We start from the raw sequence: 20,890 nt of genomic DNA, 5'->3' as shown, positions 1-20,890 counted from the left end.
TAATACAGAAATACATTGATTTCAATCTTTGAATTATCAGAATTTTCTCAACGAAATACAAATGTAATTTGAAACAATATCTTGTCTGTCAACAATACAATGCACATTGACCTTTGTATACCGGAGTCAAAAAAATGTTTCTTATTTTTTAAATGGCAAAAATAAAATGTTTCTTATTTTTTAAATGGCAAAAATAATTCCAAACATTTTCAAATAAGCCAGAGCTCAATATAAGTGTTCCATTTGTCTGTTACGTAAATACCAGGCAGAGAGAGAAAACAACTCAAACCAGCTTCCCAAAAAGTTGAGTCGTACGAAGTAAAATTGTGTGAGCGTATTAAAACGGAAAATGACTCAGGTTAAAAATTGTTATTTATTTAAAAAGTTGACAATGATCGATTTTGACTTTGGACTACTTCTAAAGGGATACACAATTAAGACCTTGGACTCATTCTTATCAATATTAATTCTAATGAATCATTCATGTTAGGGAATGTGAATGTTTAAGTTCACTTACTCGTATACAAAAATGTCAATATAACGTTACACGGTCAAATGTTTCTAGAACAAGAAAAGGATTAACCTGTTCGAAAAAAAAACATTCACAGTTCACTTATGATCTTTATCGTTATATAAATCGAATATTCTATTTTTCAACTGTGAATCTAAATTACTTCCTTCATTTATAATAATATCCGTAAAAATGATGATTTATTTTACCATAACCACCATAAAATGACTTTATGTCTCACACATGTAGTATTTATTCTTTTTATTATCACACTCTGACATTTCAGAACATTCATAGATTTTCTTAATCTGGTCACATATGCTACTATTTATCCTTTATGCCATATTCGCAACTCTTAGGTGTCACCTGTCAAAAAGCACTTGATGCTTCAAATTAAAATTCTAAATTACCTATAACAAGGTCAACATCATTCCATAAGGGAAAAACTTGACTCGTTACTTTCTAAATTTGCTGGCTGTCATGGTCAAGTTAAAACAGCAAGGCTAGGAATTGATGAGAATGATACGACCACCAAATTGACATTTCGAAAGATTGTGTGTTCTAGATTATCATGACACTCCTATCGTCCTAAATGCACAATGACCTTCGACCTTGTAACCATTAACAGGTCATAAAAAGGGAAGGAACTGTGCTTTAAAGCGGCCATAAACAGTCAATGTTATTTTTTCGACACGGCTTTCATGGGCAATAAGCAATACATGTATCAATAAAAGCACTGGTAGCTGCTTTTCCTGATAATTAATATTAGACAAAGACTTCATAGAAAACAATTCTCCAGTGTACTGTTTTATCGTAAATTACGCCCAAATGTTATGATAAAGATGATGAATGACTGCCGTATGTCGACTGTCAAGTACAGAAATGCAAGTATTTTCATAAAACAGTAATTAATCAAAATTATTTATGCGACTAGCTTGCGGCCTTTAGGTTTAGTTCTATCACTGAATGATAATATACGATGTAGTCAAGAGTAAATCTTCTTTATACAGCATTGTAAAAATAATGTCATTGGTTACAAGAAAGGGAGACTGGTTGAATTTTACATTCCAAGTAGACGAGAAGTTAGGGGGTTGGGTTTGAATAAAAATAGATTTAGAATATTAAATTTGCTTTCATTGTATTTTGTGAAATAGCAAATGAACATATGGAAATAGTTGACATGTTATATAATCCATAGCACATTCTGACATAGCATGAAATACTTTATTGTTGCGTGTATGAAAAGATATATACAATGAAATTTGTATCAGGTAAGTCTACCTTCGGCTAAAACTAAAATACAAAGACCAAAATTTACAGATTACTGTATATGACAAAGGATACATTAGATAAAATTATGACAATGATTCAAAATTATGATATTTAAAATAGGAACTGTAGTTGGACTAGAATTATTTTTAAACGACTAGTTTTTGACTCGAGAGATGAGAAATCATCCATTGGCTAGTCAAGTACAAACAATTCGAATTTGCAATGGCGGAAATTGAAATTTGGCTAATCGTCATCAATAAAATGGCTTCATCACCTAAACCGTTATCATTTTGATTTCTGATTGACACGCCACTTTCAAGATATATTTGCTCTAAATCAACCCAACAACTCAGCATATTTAGGGTCCGCAGGGGCAAACTTAGTCTACAAAATATTGGGTAACCAGAAGAACACCATTTATTTACAAGCGGGATCTAATACCAAGAAAGTGTACTTATATTATTGATATCAGTGTTTGTGTATGTGGGAAGCAATGCATATCAAGATGATGCACTGAAATGACTGTCCAAAATGTAGATACTACTAATAAAATTATAATAGTAATACTTACAAAACTCTCAAATGAACGATACAAGCTACTCATTCCCTCTTTATACATATTCGTAAAGTTGCAGTAATTACGTCTTGCCTATACAACCACTCATCTTAGTCATTGTGAACAATTTGAGTAGATAGAAACAGACACGCAAGAGGTTTAATCAGCTAATCCTATGTCAACGCAATTACACTACTCTAGTTTCATTTGTCCCAAATGTGTGCACAGCATTTGATGCCATTCCATTCTGCTGCCATGGGCAAAAAACCTATCAAAACATGCATACGAACACTTGATATTATTTGCACAGAAATGTCAAGTAATGACATAACGGTACCGTAAAAACTATTATATCTTGCAGTGCCATGTGGATAAACAAATGCCTATATTTTCATTGGGCTTGAAACATTTACGCGTGAAATAGGTAAAAGAGAGGTAACGACCTCGGTTATTACTTCATAACTTCAAATTGATCTAAATTTAGTTTGATATTTTGCTGGTCTGAAAGTGCAATGCATTAATTACTGTTAAGACGGCCACATTGGAAACATCAAACCATACCTCATGCATGGAGGCCTATGATCAAACTCAATGTGACATGCGAGTGTATCAATCATTTATAATGTGTATATTATCAAATTAAGTCATCGTCACTCAGCTGCTTAAAACGACGAATACTCTCATAAACACACATTTGCTAATCAAGAATAATGTCTACATCCAAGCCTGTCTGTTATTTGTACAAATGTATTATTTAAACATAATTTTACGTGTGAACTTTACATGTACAAAATCAAATACTGCATTATCGATTTTGTTTTTAACTACACCGAATAAATCAATTCACTGAACTTTGATTATCAAATATGTGTTGGATTTGTTTAAGCCTGCCTATAGGTAACGTAGAGGTGTGAAAAACGAAATAGAATTTCGATTTTCCGTGTTCAATATAGCTGTATACGTCCTCGTCTATCGTTAAAGAGCAAACGCAAACGAAAGTGTAGCACTGTGAGATACAAATCAATAACCTTTGTAATTCATTGTGCATTGATGAATGTATGCATGATACAGAGTTCACTTGTGTGACATATGGACTTGACAATTTAGAATGCTTGCTTATTAAAATTAAATGATTTAGAATTACCATTTCCAATTTCGTCTTCACTTTTATTAACCATTGTGCAGGAGCCATGGTGATTCAAAAAACAAATAACAAACCTTACAATGACTACTAAGAAAAATATTGCTCGCTACTAAGACAGAAATCAAACGGATAACCAGCTATTTTGTGTTTTCAAAATAGGGTCTCTGTGATCTATATAATTCAGGTGTGTAAACTGATAGGTTTACAACATTCATTGTCATTTTTTTCAGGCTACTAACGAAAGACCAATATGTCGAGTTGAACTAAGTGTGTACATCCATCCATATAGACAGACGGACAAACAAATAAATCAACATCGGAAAGTACGTGCTTCATAGTTAAACACGGAAGACTTTCGAACTCTTAAGAAGTTAAGTCGTTAGACCTAGAGGGTATTTGTCCGAATGTGATCTTAACTTAACCAAATCGGTCGTAAACCTTCCCTCATTAAATGTGTATGAATCTCGGTATATTAAAGTAAGCCACACTACAACATTTGTTATCGATGCTCCAAACACTACCTAGGTTACTTTCAGGAAATGTGCTCGTTCTCAAGATATGGCAAAAGATGCAGTTCTACTTGATCTCAAGGCTAGCTGTGGGCAGAATTAGTAATAAAGCAACAAAGTCGCCGATCAGACTGACAGAATTATGCTTTATTGCTTGCTACATAAAATATACACATTACCTCTGCAAAGGTTATTTTTAGTACAAATCTACCTTTCTCGTTATAAATGCGTCCAACATGTCCTACTATGCTATAATATAACCAAGGTTTTAAATGCAATCCAATGTTATTTTATATAACGTTTCTACACTTACTAGAGAGTTCCATCAATAATATATAATCTGGTGCCTGATTGTTGACCAAAATGAAAAGAAGCAAACATATAATAACAGCTTTTATTACAGATGTATCATAGATTGCTTGCACCTGTGCGCGCACACTAGTGGTATTTGCATTGTAGTGCAATACCGAAAATATGCAAATGATATGCAAATGACGTCGAAATAGTTCGTGGAACACGAAAGAGCGTGATCGCAAAGCGTCTTTTTTGAGGAAATTTGCCTTTTCGGATAAGCATATCTAATAATAACATAACCCCATGACGCGCGAGTTTAAGTGTGGGTATTCAGGGGTATTCGCACTCATGGTTGCAACACTTTCACTCACTACGCTCGTTGAAGTACGGCCACAGAAGATACTACAAGCAATTGTGCAAATATCACTAGTACACCACACTGCAAGCAATCCTGCAAATATCACTAGTACACCACACTTGCAGTTGCGCGTCATGGGGTTCTGTCATAAACTTGTTCGTCTTAATAACAGGGAATAACATATTTTAAATGATGGGTTATCCACTTCTTTGATTGCAAGTACATTGTAACATTACTCTGTTGAGTACAGTAATATATTGTAATAATGTTTATACTACGAATTCGTTAATGTAGAACGATAATGCTGTATATTACAGACATGGTGATTTGTGATTTGGAAAATTCTAACAGTTGATTACAATTATGTGAGTAGGAAAGTAGAAATGTGCATGATGATGAAATAAGAGGCGACGTTTGAACAAATACACAATATTTATGATCCAGACACGATCACACCATTACTGGAGACAATTACGACTCGCAGCATAGGTGGGTATAATGTGATCCATGACGTCGACGATATTTAGTAGCATCTAGTAATCCAAGTTTAGGAAGAAATCTGTAAGGAGGAAAAATCAATCACCCATAACGGTTGCATATACAGAGCATAGCAACGTGATTAGATAGTGAAGTCCCGTATAAATGAGAAAAGTGCCAGTTGATCACATACAATGGGTTTAGTGTATATAAAAAGATGTGACAAGAACAACAAATTCACATCCTTGAACAACACAACACAACACAACACAACACAACACAACACAACACAACACACCACACCACACCACACCACAACACAACACAACACAACACAACACAACACAACACAATGCAACGCAACGCAACACAGCGCGACGTAAGCAACGCAGCACAGCACAGCAGAACACAACACAACACAACACAACACAACACAGTGCAGCTCGACTCAACGGACACAACACAAAAAACACAACTCACACAGTGCAAAGTAAAGTTATCCAAAGCAAAATGAAACACAATAATGTGTAAAATTAGGAAGGGAAAAGATGATGACAAAATTGAGGACGGATTGCTGGATGACATTGTTATATCCTTTACAGTAGACACTCTACTCTGTCAAAGAGACTTAGTAACATATGCAAGTATAAAAGACAGTTGCAAACATATATACGTTATCCATGTAACCTGTCTATTGTCTTAGTTCAAAATAGAATCATAATGTATTTAATACCAATCCACATCTGTTGTGAATGGACACTAATGATTTAAATTAATTATCATTGAAAATATCAGTTGATATCGTAATCCCCTTCGACGAACAACATAGCCGGTCTGCATATTCATTTTGTTCCAGAGAGGGATATCTGAAAGAAAGACTAAATAGTTTCTACGTGGAATCCATCATGCCCAAAGGAAAGTTAACGGACTGCATTGTGGATAGTCGTTTATGGTTATTTATCATATTAAAATGTAATAATCAATAGAAATTTAAAATTAAGATTATATTAATTTAATACAAGTAAACTACATAGGTGTATACACACACACACACACACACACACACACACACACACACACACACATATATATATATATATATATATATATATATATATATATATATATATATATATATATATATATATATATATATATATATATATATATATATAATATAGCAATAGCAAGCAAGATCGTTGCGATCATCACGATACTGTGTTATTTACACCCCTCTACATATATATGTATTGAACCTTGTTTACTCCAGCCTAGACATTTTACATATACTGAGTGTGTGTGTGTGTGTGTGTGTGTGTGTCTATATATATATATATATATATATATATATATATATATATATATATATATATATATATATATATATATATATATATATATATATATATGTGTATATAATACAAAATATTACAATACAACATTTTGCTGTATATATTTTTACTTTTGTAAAAATGTAGGTATTTAGGCCAAGGAAAAGTGTGCTGCCTCTACTACTATAAAATGACAGATAAGTGTAATCAGCCGAAACTGCTACGGACACGACTTACAACTTTTATCACTTGTTAAGGCTCATAGGGTTTGTGATAGTGATCATAATGGTAATCTCAAGAGGGGATCCTCGTGCAATCTCTCGCTAAACTACAATATGCACTGTAAAGGGATATACCTGAAGTGAACATAGAGAAATGTGTTAAACTTAACCGTATATCTATAGTGATACCTGTCTAAATATACATGACTAATAGCAACGTAGTATATGTATGAAACCTACGTATGTCATATCAAATACGTCATATGAAACAACAACGTTATTGTCAACACATAAGAAATGTTTTATAATTGCTACCTAATACTACATATCATGTAAATAGAAATACATCAGAAATATCTGTTACTTTGTGAAAAAAAGTAAATCCTTCTACACATAGGAACAATTATTATACATACATTGTCATCAGGTGTTGATAGTATTCCTAACAGATTACCTATTCTACTTAGATGCACTTGAATTATTACCTCGTTAAATGTAGCCTTGAATTTACGTGCCATGTCACCTGTATGTTTATGTTCGTTTATGGCAGTGTTATCTAAATCACCGTCTCATCAAAAGTCATTCAAGTCATAATATAATTACTTCATCACAGTTTGAGTCTAAGCATTTTCTCACCTTCTTTAAAATTCGTTAGCATTTGCGCTGCATCTAAGCATTACATTTACCCTATATAAAACGTAATGTATTTTTCCTTAGAAAAATTGTACTTTTCCACTGCTGACACTAAACATTGTTTTACGTATTCGAGAAAAAAATGATAAAATCGCGAAGTGTAGCAAGAACTAGTGGTTGCGGAGACTGACATAAACTTAAAAAGACAATATGAAACTATTTTTTCCAACCTGTAATGGCTGTACATCTGCTGGGAAGCAACCATTTACACAAAAACCATATGGAAAACAACGGAAAACATAACCTGAAACAATATATAAATCAAAATAAAATAAAAAACCTACTTACCCCTCCTATTCTAAGTTGAACGCTATCGGAACCACACAATGTGTTTAGACCTTACGACAGTATTATGTTAAAGATCGCTTTATGAATTATTAGTTTTTTTCATAACTTGATAAAGTTTATATTCGAACCTATCAAATCATAGGCTTTATCAAGCAGAAAATTTGCATGATCTAAGTATTTGTTTTACTTTTATAATTTGTAAGATTATCTTAAAAAATTGAATGTAATCTTGTAAATAAAGAAAAACAGTAATTGGTAAATGTGATTGACTTGAACAAAAAAAAACCAACTGAAGAGAAATAAATCAACAGCGATACATTCATCTATCTTAATATAGTAAAATTGGAAGCTAAGCAAAAAGCGAAAATAAAATAATACTAAATGAATAAATAATCTGTTTTTATACTGGATAGTTCTTTAAGTATATAAATACTCAGTAACTGCCACGAAGTCCAGTCAGGGCCACCCCTCATGGGTTCAGTGTTATGAATAATGATACAATGTATGTGTCAAAAGCTCCTTCCCAATATAAAGTGCTTTACAATTGTAATATCAAGTATAGACTTGACATATGCTAATTGCCATTGTACATTTTTTCACACGTCTCAGGGATCAGAGGATACACAAGATCATGACATTTTAGGTTTAAACCAAGTACAAATATGATCTTATCTTTTATTGAATTCCTGGATTTAAAATGAAAGAAGTGTTTTAGCACGCAGTATATTATACTGAGTCATTAGAAACACCTAGTATGAGATAATAAGATGTTATTCCCCAATATATTTCTTCATTCAGCCAAGGAAACTACGTGACATATGGGGTCTGACTCGTAGTGACAACCTTTAGGTCACGAATATTTTCCGGCTCAATGAAGGAAAATATCAAAGTATAACATAATTATACCAGCGCCAGTAGTATCAAAGGAAAATCGGGGAAAGTAGTGGTAATTTTGAACGTTTTGACTAATATTCCGACCACAACAGAACCGGTGACGTAGAATGAGCAGAGTATATAATCCATATTTTTTGTTAAACCTAGCTCGTGCATTGTATGAAGACAATTCTGTTGCAATCATAAAAATGTAACTATCACTTTATTTGTACTCGCTGAAAAAGTAGCGGTACAGTATTAGTATGTACGAGGTGTTGAACGTATGCTTACAACTTTGATTGACAAATAAACCAGACACACACAATGATTGTAAATACATAGTAAAAACCAAGTAGTAAAAACACTATAATAGGTATGCAATATAATAGGTAGGATATTTGACCCTATACATCATCTGATGTGACATATGGATAGTTAATAGAATGCAAATATGCATATTTCACATTTCAAAGGTTTCTAAATTAATAGTTTCTCCTTCCTGTTATTGTTTAAAGTAGGCACTGTCACAAAGTAAAATTGTAATTGTTTACAATTTACATAGAAAGGTCTGAGAATACTGTTGAACATCACAGACACGTCTAGGTATATTTGCTTATTATTGTACATTCTTCAAATACTGTTTAAAATTGACTACAGTTGAGCTGCCATCTTGTTTTGAAATTGTAAATACACAGACAATATACACATTTGTATATTGCACAGTGTGATACATATGTAATTAAATGGATACCGAAATACAAAGAAAATTTTAATGACTTGTAATGTAAAATTTGAAACGAGAATATAAATGTGGTGAGTACTACTACACTGCAACTATGAATATAAAATGTACCTAGAGAAATTTAAGAAACTTGTGGTTCAATAGTAAATTGTGTTAAATCAAAGTTAAATAAATGAAAGATATTAAAAAGTAGGAAAGAATGATATAAAACAGTTACAGTATTACTTGGTTATTTCCCAAGAAGCACCAAACGCGGTGGAAAGAATCATGTTCACCACTCACCACGGCAGTAATGGTTCTACTTTCCGGGCAGCTATGACGCTGTGGAGGATGCTTCGGGTATTACTATTCGTTATTCGTTGAATTTGTCATTGCCATCTTAGGAACCTATTGATAAGGCTGTATATAACATGTGATTGACATACCTAACAGTCTTACTGCCAGTAAGCCAATACCACAATTGTCAAAAGTGTGGATTGAATTTGCTTTGTACAGATTAGGTTGTCATCTTTCTGAAAGGAATACCATCATAAATATTCTTTATATGTAAAGAGTTCTGTCTGTCTACTCATAGCTAGCAACCGTCCTGCATCAACTGTTCTTAAAATAAAAAAAGATAGACGAAGCACTAATGTATGCAAATTTCTCAAACAATGACAGCAAACTACCTGCAACAGTGAGTGTAGTAAAAGTGGTTCATTATAATTCCCTAACATGATTTTGGAAATAAAGTCCAGACAATGACGTTACCAGTCTATTGCTATTACGTTTACGTTTCTATTGATATCAAATTAGATTTTGTATTTTTAATAAGGACAAGATAAAGGGGCGTGAAAGGCGATGTATACCAATGGAATATGTAAATGTAAATGTGATTGATCTAAATGAACTAACTACAATGTCAACATTGTTATAGATTAAAATTGATATCCACAATAATAACTATACGACATATCACAGCCTACATTGTAATCAGTCAGGGGAGGCAGTATATCAGTAACACCACACTGTAACAGAGAAAAGTCTCCTTCTGTCAAAACATGGACGAAATTCGACACAGAAGGAAACTAATAGCTAACAGACAACGTTAAAAATATCTTAGTTAACATTTACACAGGTACAGCGAATATAGTTATTTTTTACATCTGTTCGCAAATGTATGAAGCGTTATCAATCAATCCAGTTATTCATTGTATTGATACAGACAAACAATGTATTCACATGAACACTATGTCTGTTTACCATCCATCCACCCATTCATCCATCCATCCATCCGACCAACCCCACATGCACGCGCGCACGCGCGCAAACACACACACACACACATCTACTTGTCTGTCTGTCTGTCTGTCTGTCTGTCTGTCTGTCTGTCTGTCTATCTACGTGCTTGCGTGCGTCCGTACATGCATGGCATGTGTGAGTGGGTATGTCCTGATGATGTGCTATATTAAAAGGGCGAAGTCTAGTCAGAACGTTTGGAAACACTTTTTTGAGACTCTCCGGCCAGTTCTCATTTACGTGAATATTTCTGTACCTACCTACCTACCTACCTACCTACCTACCTACCTACCGAAACACATAAACAGCCTACCTCCGACCTACCTACTTACATACTACAGCTACACACCATTAACAACACCCATTAAATACATGTAGGTTCTGGTTTGAGACATCGAAAGCTTGCACACCCAGCATAAAGATTTGATATATGTCATTTGATATTATCATGGTAAATGTGTCTACACGAGAAAGCTGTTACTACCTGTGTATGTAAAACAGAAAATCCTTCTTATAAAGGTTATGCTGGTATTTCACATTCGACGTTTTAAACATGTTAGAACGATATTAATTTGTAAATTCCATGAATGTCATGACTTGAAATATCTGCACCACCATTGTCACTGTTATGGTATGAATATGAGGGCGGGAAGACTTAAATACTACTACAAAGTGTACACCAGTGATGGATACACACATATTATGACAAATTAAACGCTGCCTTTACTTCGATAGAACGTCGAACCTTTAATTGCAGACAGAATGTAAAGATATCATGTTTATATGTATGTCGACAATAAATCCTAACTGACATGTTGACATTGTGCAACGAGACCCATTTTTCAATCGATTTATTGGCTCATAATTTTTTACCTTGAAAAACAGCAATAATAGTGACACTCTGTTATGTATTCACGGAGATTTATCAGCATCGCAGTGACTAATAATTGTCAAACATATTACGAGATCTCTCTGTTTAATGATGTTCAGTGTTTTAATAGTGTATTAAAGCTTTTACTATTACCACAGTGTATTTCAAGTCCAGGGCAGCAAGAAATCAAATAACTTACTTCTATGCCACGCAGGGATATTAAGTGGAATAAATGGGATATCACTTGTTATTTCTTTCATGTGGGGTGCGCAAAGCACGTTAACATTTTCATGATATAATCATTAATTCCCAAAAATATAAAATATATGAGACACTGTGTACGTATATGATACATGATTATATGTTACCAGGAAAATGGGATTAAAAGCGGTTGACTAGCAACTGATCCAGTCCAACTCCCTGTAAACGCATTTTCAAATTCTGACGAAATACAATATTTGGGCTTTTGAAACTATTTTAATCTTTATTTTCAATTCTGTATTTTTTGAAACTCTACACTATGCTACATGCAAAGTTTGCACTGTCGTGTATAAATCGGATTGGACAGATTAGTTGTGCATGTAGCTTAGTGCACACCTGTCATATAATAAGAATGTAAGTGTATACAGTATATAGCATATTATTGTGAACATGTCAAAGTGTCAGATTAAAATGACAGACATATGATTATTGGATTTGATTGTATTATATCTGTATGTGCCAGGGCTTACATAAAATTTGCAACAGTTGGTATAATTTCAGGCAAGTATCTAATTTTGTTTAACAGTTGGAAGGTGTTACCCGAGATGCTGCTTTACAAAGAGTTAAGACTTTAAACAGCTTTTCACAGGATTTTACGTTCTGTGATGTTAAAGAATTAATCACCTCCATCGAAATGGAGTAAGTTTATAGTTGCTTGTAGCAACAGCAGCTGAATGTTAAAATATGAATCCATAGCGTGCCACAGAAATGAAAAACCCTAAAGGAGAGGATAAATTCCAAGTCTCCGAAACATATTGGTTTTCTTTTTGTTGAAACGGTTTTGATAACTGCGAAGACATATATAATGTATTCATGTTTCTGATTTACAGATGGAGGAAATATTGAACATTTAAAATTTAAAATTGTGATATCACAGATTCATGTCTAAATTATTATTTTTTAAAACCTTTGACGGTCAACCAAGGGAAGACATTCGCTCTGGTTTTAAAAACAGGTCAAGGTATGGTAAGTGTTTTCCGTTTGAGTAAAATCACGATTGAACGTTAAAAGGCAGGTTTAGATAAAAACGTGTTCACCATATCAGCATTTGTGAGTAATGTCTCCATTTAGAATTGATTTTTGTTTCGATGCCACATCATGCGTGAATGGTAATGACAAGTGCTTAATGTCAGCATTCTACACGCCAAGTGGAAATAGCTTACAGTGAAATTACAAACAATACGATTGATTGCATACTGTGACTGAAGTAGTTTTCTAAGGGGTAATTGCAACTGTGAAGTTGAGCATGAATAGCTATGTATGCGTCTTCCAGTCTACACGAATGCATCACCTTGATATACATACACACATACATACATACATACATACATACACACACATACATACATACATACATACATACATACATACACACACACACATACATACATACATACATACATACATACATACATACCTCACCACATAAACAGCAACAATACTCAAGGACTCTAGTACTACTAAAGCAGGTTACGACAGTTGAAGTCGTTTCATTTGTCATACGGTACGGTGTGAGATGTATAGGCAAAATATATAGAAAGATAGACAGAGGTTTTTTGAACGTAGTTTGACACACCCACGTATTATATAGAATAAGTAGTTTCATCGTGTGGTCTACGCACTCTCAAATATAGAATTAGCAGACGTCGTTCTACCCTTGGTACATACACAGCACATCTTACTAATGGGAACAAAATGATATATGACCTGTGAGTACCATATCATATTCTCAGTACCTGCAAAAGCTTTATGGTGTCGACCATGAAATCGATTTTTTTCCCGTTATTTTTATGATGCGCCTAGGCAGTATTATTCTATTTCAGTTACCGTGAATTGTGTCTATTTATATTTTCATAACGTTATAGCATGGCAAACTAGACAGTTTGACACTGACAACAAATGTTACAAGGTTATTGAAATATTTGAATTGTTTTATAATATAGTTTTATATTGAGAACGATCCTTAGCTGCACGCTATCACACACATCGTCTTGGCAAAATAGTTGTCGTTATTTGAAAAATTAACACAAAGAAAACATTACAACGTTTTCAGACAATTACCTAATGAAATGCTTATATGATACACTAGGTTTGATGTGTTTATACTGCTCAGTCCGTTCAAGGTACATACAAGTTGTAATGTCATTAGGGAAGTAATTAAATTTGTACGTCAGATATCTAATAAATTATACACAATATAAATATTAACAAAAAATTAATAACGTTACTTTGCCGTATTTTCACTTGTTCCCTAATTAACCGTATCTAAATTCTAAACTGTCAGTTTTAAAGAAGGCTGGTGATATTAGACAGTTGCAATGAAAAACCTAAACATTATATATGCAAACAAATATAGTGCATTGCTGGCTAGTTCACATCATGTGACATATCCTTTTATATAAATCAGAGAGACAAGCAAACAAATTTAAAAAGGTTATACAATTACAAACGTCATGAATACACCACTCGTGTTTGTGCATGAAATGTATCATGAATGTAAATTATGGGACGAGAAATGTACAATGTTCCTTCTACTGTAAGTTGTCACTTAGGTACTAGCATTGGTCTGAAAAGGTACATAGACTAGATTTCATACACTTTTTGATATTTTGCTGATGAAAATCCAACACTTCGAAAAACGTGGATTGTTTTGCAGTACTTTCACTTGTAAAGTGTAAGTTTGCAAAATGATAATCAAAACTCAAGATTATGATGTAAAATTGATCACAATTGATATAAAGATAGACCAGAAAGTGGTCTTTCAGTAACACAAAACGGGTGACATAGGTTTTAATTCATTGAATATTGCAAGTATGGGATTTGTTGTGTTCTTTCAGGGTCAGTTAGGGTTTGAACGTTTCAGAAGAATAAAGCTACGTGGAGTGTAAAGGTATGTGGTTGTTATCAACACTGTCACTGTATTTACAGACATTCTAAGGACCTGTAAGTATAACAATAATGAACACAAGAAATGGCACATAGACGATCAGACGCCGAACAGGAAATTGATAGTTTCAATCTAAGTTATATCACACAGGTCGTAAACCAAAATATCCTCCTTGATAGGGTCTGCATACTCATTCTTCAACACTCGGTGTCGATGAGCTTCACTTCATAACCTAATTACTTAGTTATTTCAAAGAAAACGGAAAGACTTTACACTTACCATGGTCGCCTCCGAGATAGAATCGAAGCTTCTAATGTGTAAACCGACCTTGACTAATACTGCTTCACCTTCAATGAAAGGAAACAGAAATCATGAGATCAACTGAAGGAGAGCATTATCGGGGGCTAAGTTTTATTTCCCTACTCTATGGAAAGTATTTTGATGACCTACTTCATAATTGATGGCATTGTTGGAATTAATGTCCTCCTATTTCAACCGGGATGAGGGCTAAGTAATAATTTATTACCAGCGGAACCGACTGTGGTGATCTTTTATTCCTTGAATATGACGAAACGAACACATTAACAACACAAACAACCCAAACAAAAACAAATAAACAACACACAAACAAACAAACAAACAAACAAACAAACAAACAAACAAACAAACAAACAAACAAGAAAAACATGTATATCTATAGCAACAGAAAGAAGTTAAGAAACAAGAATGAAGGATTTGAAAAAAATAACATTGTCTTTATTACAAAGTACTGACTAAGAGTAAGTAAGTACTACGAGTTTCATCACCAGTGAATTACGTTCTCCGCAATGAAAAATGTCAAACTGGAGTTATTCATTGCAGAATTCTAGAAAGGTTTCTGGAAATTTGCAATAAAGATATTAGATTCAATAAAAATTTGTAATATTCCAATGCAAGCTAATACCAACTCGTGATCTTTCTTTAATTGCAAAAGATATGTACAAGTATTATGACAATATAATTCCCATCCATCTCTGTTTATTGTAATTGCTATTTCAACGTAGTCTGTAAGATATAACATTCGTGACTCCTTATCAGCCTGCAGTCACAAAGATAATACATTTTCGTTCACCCCTTTGCGGTTTACTTTGGAATCAATTTATGTATTGTGTAGGTAGGAACAATTTTTGAATCTCCATATTTTATTTCTAAAATTTCTAATTGACAAGCTGCTTATCGAATTTAAATCATAACTTATCACCACTTCCTACCAAAACCATGTATATCATTAGGAGAGGGAAAGATGTTTCTCGCAATAGGAAATGTTGAATTATGCATTAGCTTTCGTTGCCTAGAGTTACCATGTGTTGCTATGGTAGCAATGACAAATATAGCGACATTATTGATCTAATACTGTCATGCGAATGATTGTAAAAGTAAGTCTGAAATACATGATGGCATCATACCATTTCCACCATTAGGTTTATAAAGACAAAAAATATTTCTTTAAAGCAAATACTCATGCCTACTTGGATTGCCATCAGAATACCTTTTCACTACATAAATATAGATATAAAGACATACACACGTGTATAGAAATAAACTCAAAATCATACATACATACATACATACATACGTATACACACACTTTTACGGATGAGAGAACACAACTTTGTTATATTCGTAACTGTCCACAATTTTATGTCAGGTGATTTAGATTTGAACAATGTTCTGATATGTGACGCGAGGTTACTGTGATCTCATAGATGTCCTGAATTGATACTTTGCATTTCGCGAATAGTGTTCTTCTCGGACAACACCAAGAGTCATTAATAGATTATCAAATAATGACTAATTGCAGGCAGCTGGTAGGATAAATGCTCGTTCACATTGTTTCATATTTGTCAATATTATTTGTATTGAATTAAGGCACAGACACTCTTCAGTTTATTTTATCGTCCAATCATTTGAGTATTGTATAATTTATATTTATAAGAAGTTAACATTGAAATAAAGTGTCAATTCACTTTAGAAGAGAGGAAGCTGATAGAGCCAGCTAGGCCTTGTATGTACTATGATGTAAAATTTTAAAGAGTTTGTAGAGAGAATAGGACCTGTGTGGAGAATTTACGTTAACATTAGAGGTCGACATGAGACAGTGACTAGTAGTAAATATCACGTTGACCTCTTATTTGTTACATGTACAATGCCACAATACATACATACATACATACATACATACATACATACATACACACATACTATACATACATACATACATACTATACATACATACATACATACATACATACATACATACATACATACATACATGCATGCATGGCATGCATGCATGCATGCATACATACATACATACATACATACATACATACATACATACATACATACATACATACCATCTGTCGCCAACCAATCGCTTAATCAATCAATCTAAGCAACAATCCATCAAATATAAGAGTATTTCACACTTAGACATCGGAATAATGGTTGACTAGACATTTCAACTCTAGGTGACCTTGTTGTTCAACAGACTAACTGACACGTTTAGTTGTACATAAATAATTAAATAACTTTTAATCATTGTGTTAGCATAGAATGGTGTTTTAACAAAGCCTCCAATGTCATGTTTTAATGAGAATTCGGCTGGGCCTATCATATGTTTACTAATAAGGTGTGTTCAAATGACTAGATCGCAGTAATTATATATCAGGTCAGTTGAAAACCTTAAATTAAATTAAAAAAGGATGTCACCGTTATCTCGTACAACGGCAAAATATGTCCTTTTAAATGGACGACTTCTCTATGTTTGATTGATGGGTGAGCATTAATGCTATGGCAGATTGAGATAAAATATGAACTTTACCTAACACATACTAGTATATTCACCTCAATATATGTCTGCATCATCATATGCTATATAGTTTAGACGATATTACAATGTCAAATAAATTGCACTTTAAAATGTGTCAGCTGCGTGATGCGAAAGCGCGAAGAGTAGTCTAAATGTATGGTCATTTTGTCATGTTGTTACTAAATCGCTATAAATTTAATAAAAAACTGCTGTGTCAATATGTTAACATACTTTATTATCGGTAAAGTACGAAGACGTCTCATAAATACTCAAGTAAAGTATTCAATTAAAAAGACATACATTTTTAATATCCTGGCATAACTCTCCTTGCTTAGTTTACTACCATAATAACAGTTTGATTGTAAAAGGGTAGAGTTAAATGGTGACACGCTGTTCATCATGTATTAGGTGAGGAATTCTAAAATAATGTCACACTCTGAGCATGACCATCGGAAAGTGAAAACGGGCTTGTATTCTTCTCTGTTTAATCAATATTTAGATATATTATAGTAACACAACATATACATTTGGTGCCATATATGTGATATGGCATCACGACATGCGGCGGTCCGGGAAGGGTGGGGGTATTTCCCTTTTTAACTATAAGTATACGTGCCTCCCTTTGGGGTGTGTTGTCTAGCTCTCGAGCCTAAAAAGGGGCCCTCTGTACATTACTTTTGGTTCTGCTTAGTCTAAAATCCTTTACCATATCACAACTGTGCCATTAATTGAGCCTAAAATGTCTGTTGTGGGAATAATACAAGAGTGCAAAATACATTTCTCCATTCCTCTGTTTCCTTAATGTAGAACACTTCAAATGTATGTTGGTCTAAAACGTGAGGTCTTTTCAAGAACTGAATGTTCTAAAATAGGGTATTGAATTTACGTTAACAAATGGTCTAAAATGGGGTCTGGTGTGAGCAGTATTGTCCGCATACCCCTACCAGAGCTGACTACTGGTACCGCCCTCGGGTGCGACGGCAGATTAGAATAAATGTATGAACTATACCTAACACATACTAGTATATTCATCTCGATATGTGTCTGCATCATCATGATTGAAGCACGCTTATTATTTTTTCTCTTCGATACAATTCAGATTAAACTTGGATATATACACTTTTTTGATATTAGATATTTTTGCACTTCCAAAAAGGTGTCAGACAGCCGTCACTAGGCTGAATGTTTGTCGATTTTTTTACGGTATTTCAATGCATGATGTCGATATAAGTTGTTTTTCACATAACAGCTTGAAAAGATCAACTTTAAATATTACACCCTCAGGCTTTACATAAATAAGCTTAAATAATTATTGTATTATGCTATTACATGGAACATAAAAATGCGCTTTATAAACATAATACAGCTAACATGTCCACGATATATCACAGTAAAGACACACGCCCTGTCGAATATTAAATCACATGTATTCCAAACGAAGGGAACCTGTAAATAAGAGCTTACATAATGAGAGTTGTAACGTCGAGTTCAGAAAATTCAATCAAACCTCATTGCATGTTGAATTAAATCGAGTCATTATCTTGTCGTACATATTGTGTAAATAATACGATAACTATCTATAATCATGTAAATGTGAATAACCGATAACTGGGTCAATTATATTTGTCAGCAGGTATTTATGTTTAGTACACAAACAAAATTAAGGTGGTTGGTTGCTGTCTCAGGTTGCAAATGCCAGACATTCTACATCATATGTACATAAGTTAATACAGCATGATACAAAGATGATTTCTTTCAAATCAATCAAATCAAACACTGTAATGGTTCTAAACAGACTTATCTTAGTTCTTTACACATGCGCTGTGTGATGACATTGCCCCGATAGCAAACTAACTCATAATTTCATTTTAATTGAGATCTAAAATTTATAGATTGTTTTTTTTTCAACGGACGAAGTAACTGTTCGATGACTAGACAATGTATATGCCTGGTTTTATAATGTTCAAAACGCGCAGGTTATCAATACATGAAGACAAACATTATATAGTAACAGTTATATTAATACAAGGTTATGACTTCTCTTTGATAGAAGGTTATTTCTTTAGGCAGTTTATCTTAATTACAAGTTTGGTCCCAAAGGAACCAAAAATTATGAATTTCCTGAACACATAATTCTGGGTTGAAATATGTCAACTGGAAGTATGGGGGAGGGGGGGGGGCGGGGTGTCGATGCAATGAATTTGACATAAATTTACTGTAACATATTGTATTTGACACATGCTCAGTTCTTTTCTTACACAACGTAATGTCAAGGGAAATTCCTGCAACCTGTTTTCAGGATGGTAAAATAGCATTGTTAAACATATGTAACAGCCTGTGATTGTGATACTCTGTTTCTGTGTTTGTGATGATCCGGCTGCCTCCGATTATCCACCGATAATGGGTTTGGACGGTATTAGATTTTGTTGCTTACTGAACTTAAATAGTTGTTACAGAAATATCGCAATAGATAATTATCCTTCATAAACTGGTTGACCTATTTAGAATACTTATAATAATCGTTCATTAGTGATGAGACACTGATATGATAAAATATTCTACTTCACCCATAACAAACAGAATAACAATTAACGTCGACTAATTTACGGATGTACTAATGTACTACAGTTGATATATTATCCCCCCATCATTTTCTTCGTTCAACCAAGGATAATACGACTGATCTAATGGCGCCTTGTCATTACTAGTTGCTTTGGTCACGAGTCCTTTCAAATTGACTAGAGAGAAATATCGCGAAATAGTATAATTATGCCTCCTCAAGCATAATGTATGTAAAATTGGGGAAAAATAAGGCGACTTCTACCAAGTGTACCAGTGACGAAGACAAGAGCTGTCAGGGTATACAATACATATTTTCTGTTCAAATAAAATAACCCAGCTTGTACATATTATAAAATATGGTTAGTTTTCTATATTGTGAGTACACATTCTACCAATCATCACAGACTTCAAAACTAAGATTCAGTAGACGACAGTTTCAATGCCAACATAGGTTATTATTACCATCACACAAAGGGTCGATAAATGAAGCATACATTCATCAAATGTCATATCTATTTGTCAATGCATGTTACTGACCTTTTAACTTGAAATTAACTAACCAAGGTCACATTAAATTAAGAAAATGACACAAAGCCACGCTTGTTTAGTAATCGAACATGTTTAATCATTCAGTACAAATGTTGATATAAACGAGACCGACAGTGGTTCATCTCTTTCGTTTGTGTCCTCGACTAGCGAGTGAATTAAACTGAAATTATCTGCATATTTCGGTAGTTACCTCAATGGCTATTTTAAAGATGTAGTACTTTCAATTTTGTAAATACTAAAGCATACGATTTTGTTGTTCTGATAAGACCCTCTACGCAGCTGCCTAATAACGAATACGGTTTCATTTATTATTTTGAATAAAATGCATCACCCAAAATTCAAAAATGGGATATTCCTCGATT

General features: G+C 33.5%; 2 protein-coding genes across 2 annotated transcripts in view; both read right to left on the bottom strand.

The window, feature by feature from the left end:
* LOC144444508 (small ribosomal subunit protein eS8-like) overlaps positions 1-15,999 on the bottom strand; it is a 141,621-nt gene extending 125,622 nt beyond the window's left edge. The window contains exon 1 of the mRNA XM_078133944.1: positions 15,996-15,999. Within this exon, the coding sequence (XP_077990070.1) occupies positions 15,996-15,998 (3 nt within the window). The 5' untranslated portion in view covers position 15,999. The remainder of the gene's footprint in view (positions 1-15,995) is intronic.
* The window catches only part of LOC144444507 (glycine receptor subunit alpha-4-like), a 67,078-nt gene that overhangs the window by 10,279 nt on the left and 35,909 nt on the right, over positions 1-20,890 (bottom strand). The window contains exon 4 of the mRNA XM_078133943.1: positions 14,846-14,913. Coding sequence (XP_077990069.1) covers positions 14,846-14,913 — 68 coding nt within the window. The remainder of the gene's footprint in view (positions 1-14,845; positions 14,914-20,890) is intronic.

Source organism: Glandiceps talaboti, chromosome 13 (genome assembly GCF_964340395.1).
Source record: "Glandiceps talaboti chromosome 13, keGlaTala1.1, whole genome shotgun sequence".
Classification (NCBI taxonomy): domain Eukaryota; kingdom Metazoa; phylum Hemichordata; class Enteropneusta; family Spengelidae; genus Glandiceps; species Glandiceps talaboti.
The sequence above is the reverse complement of the archived record's forward strand: the minus strand, read 5'-3'. Positions and strand labels throughout refer to the sequence as shown.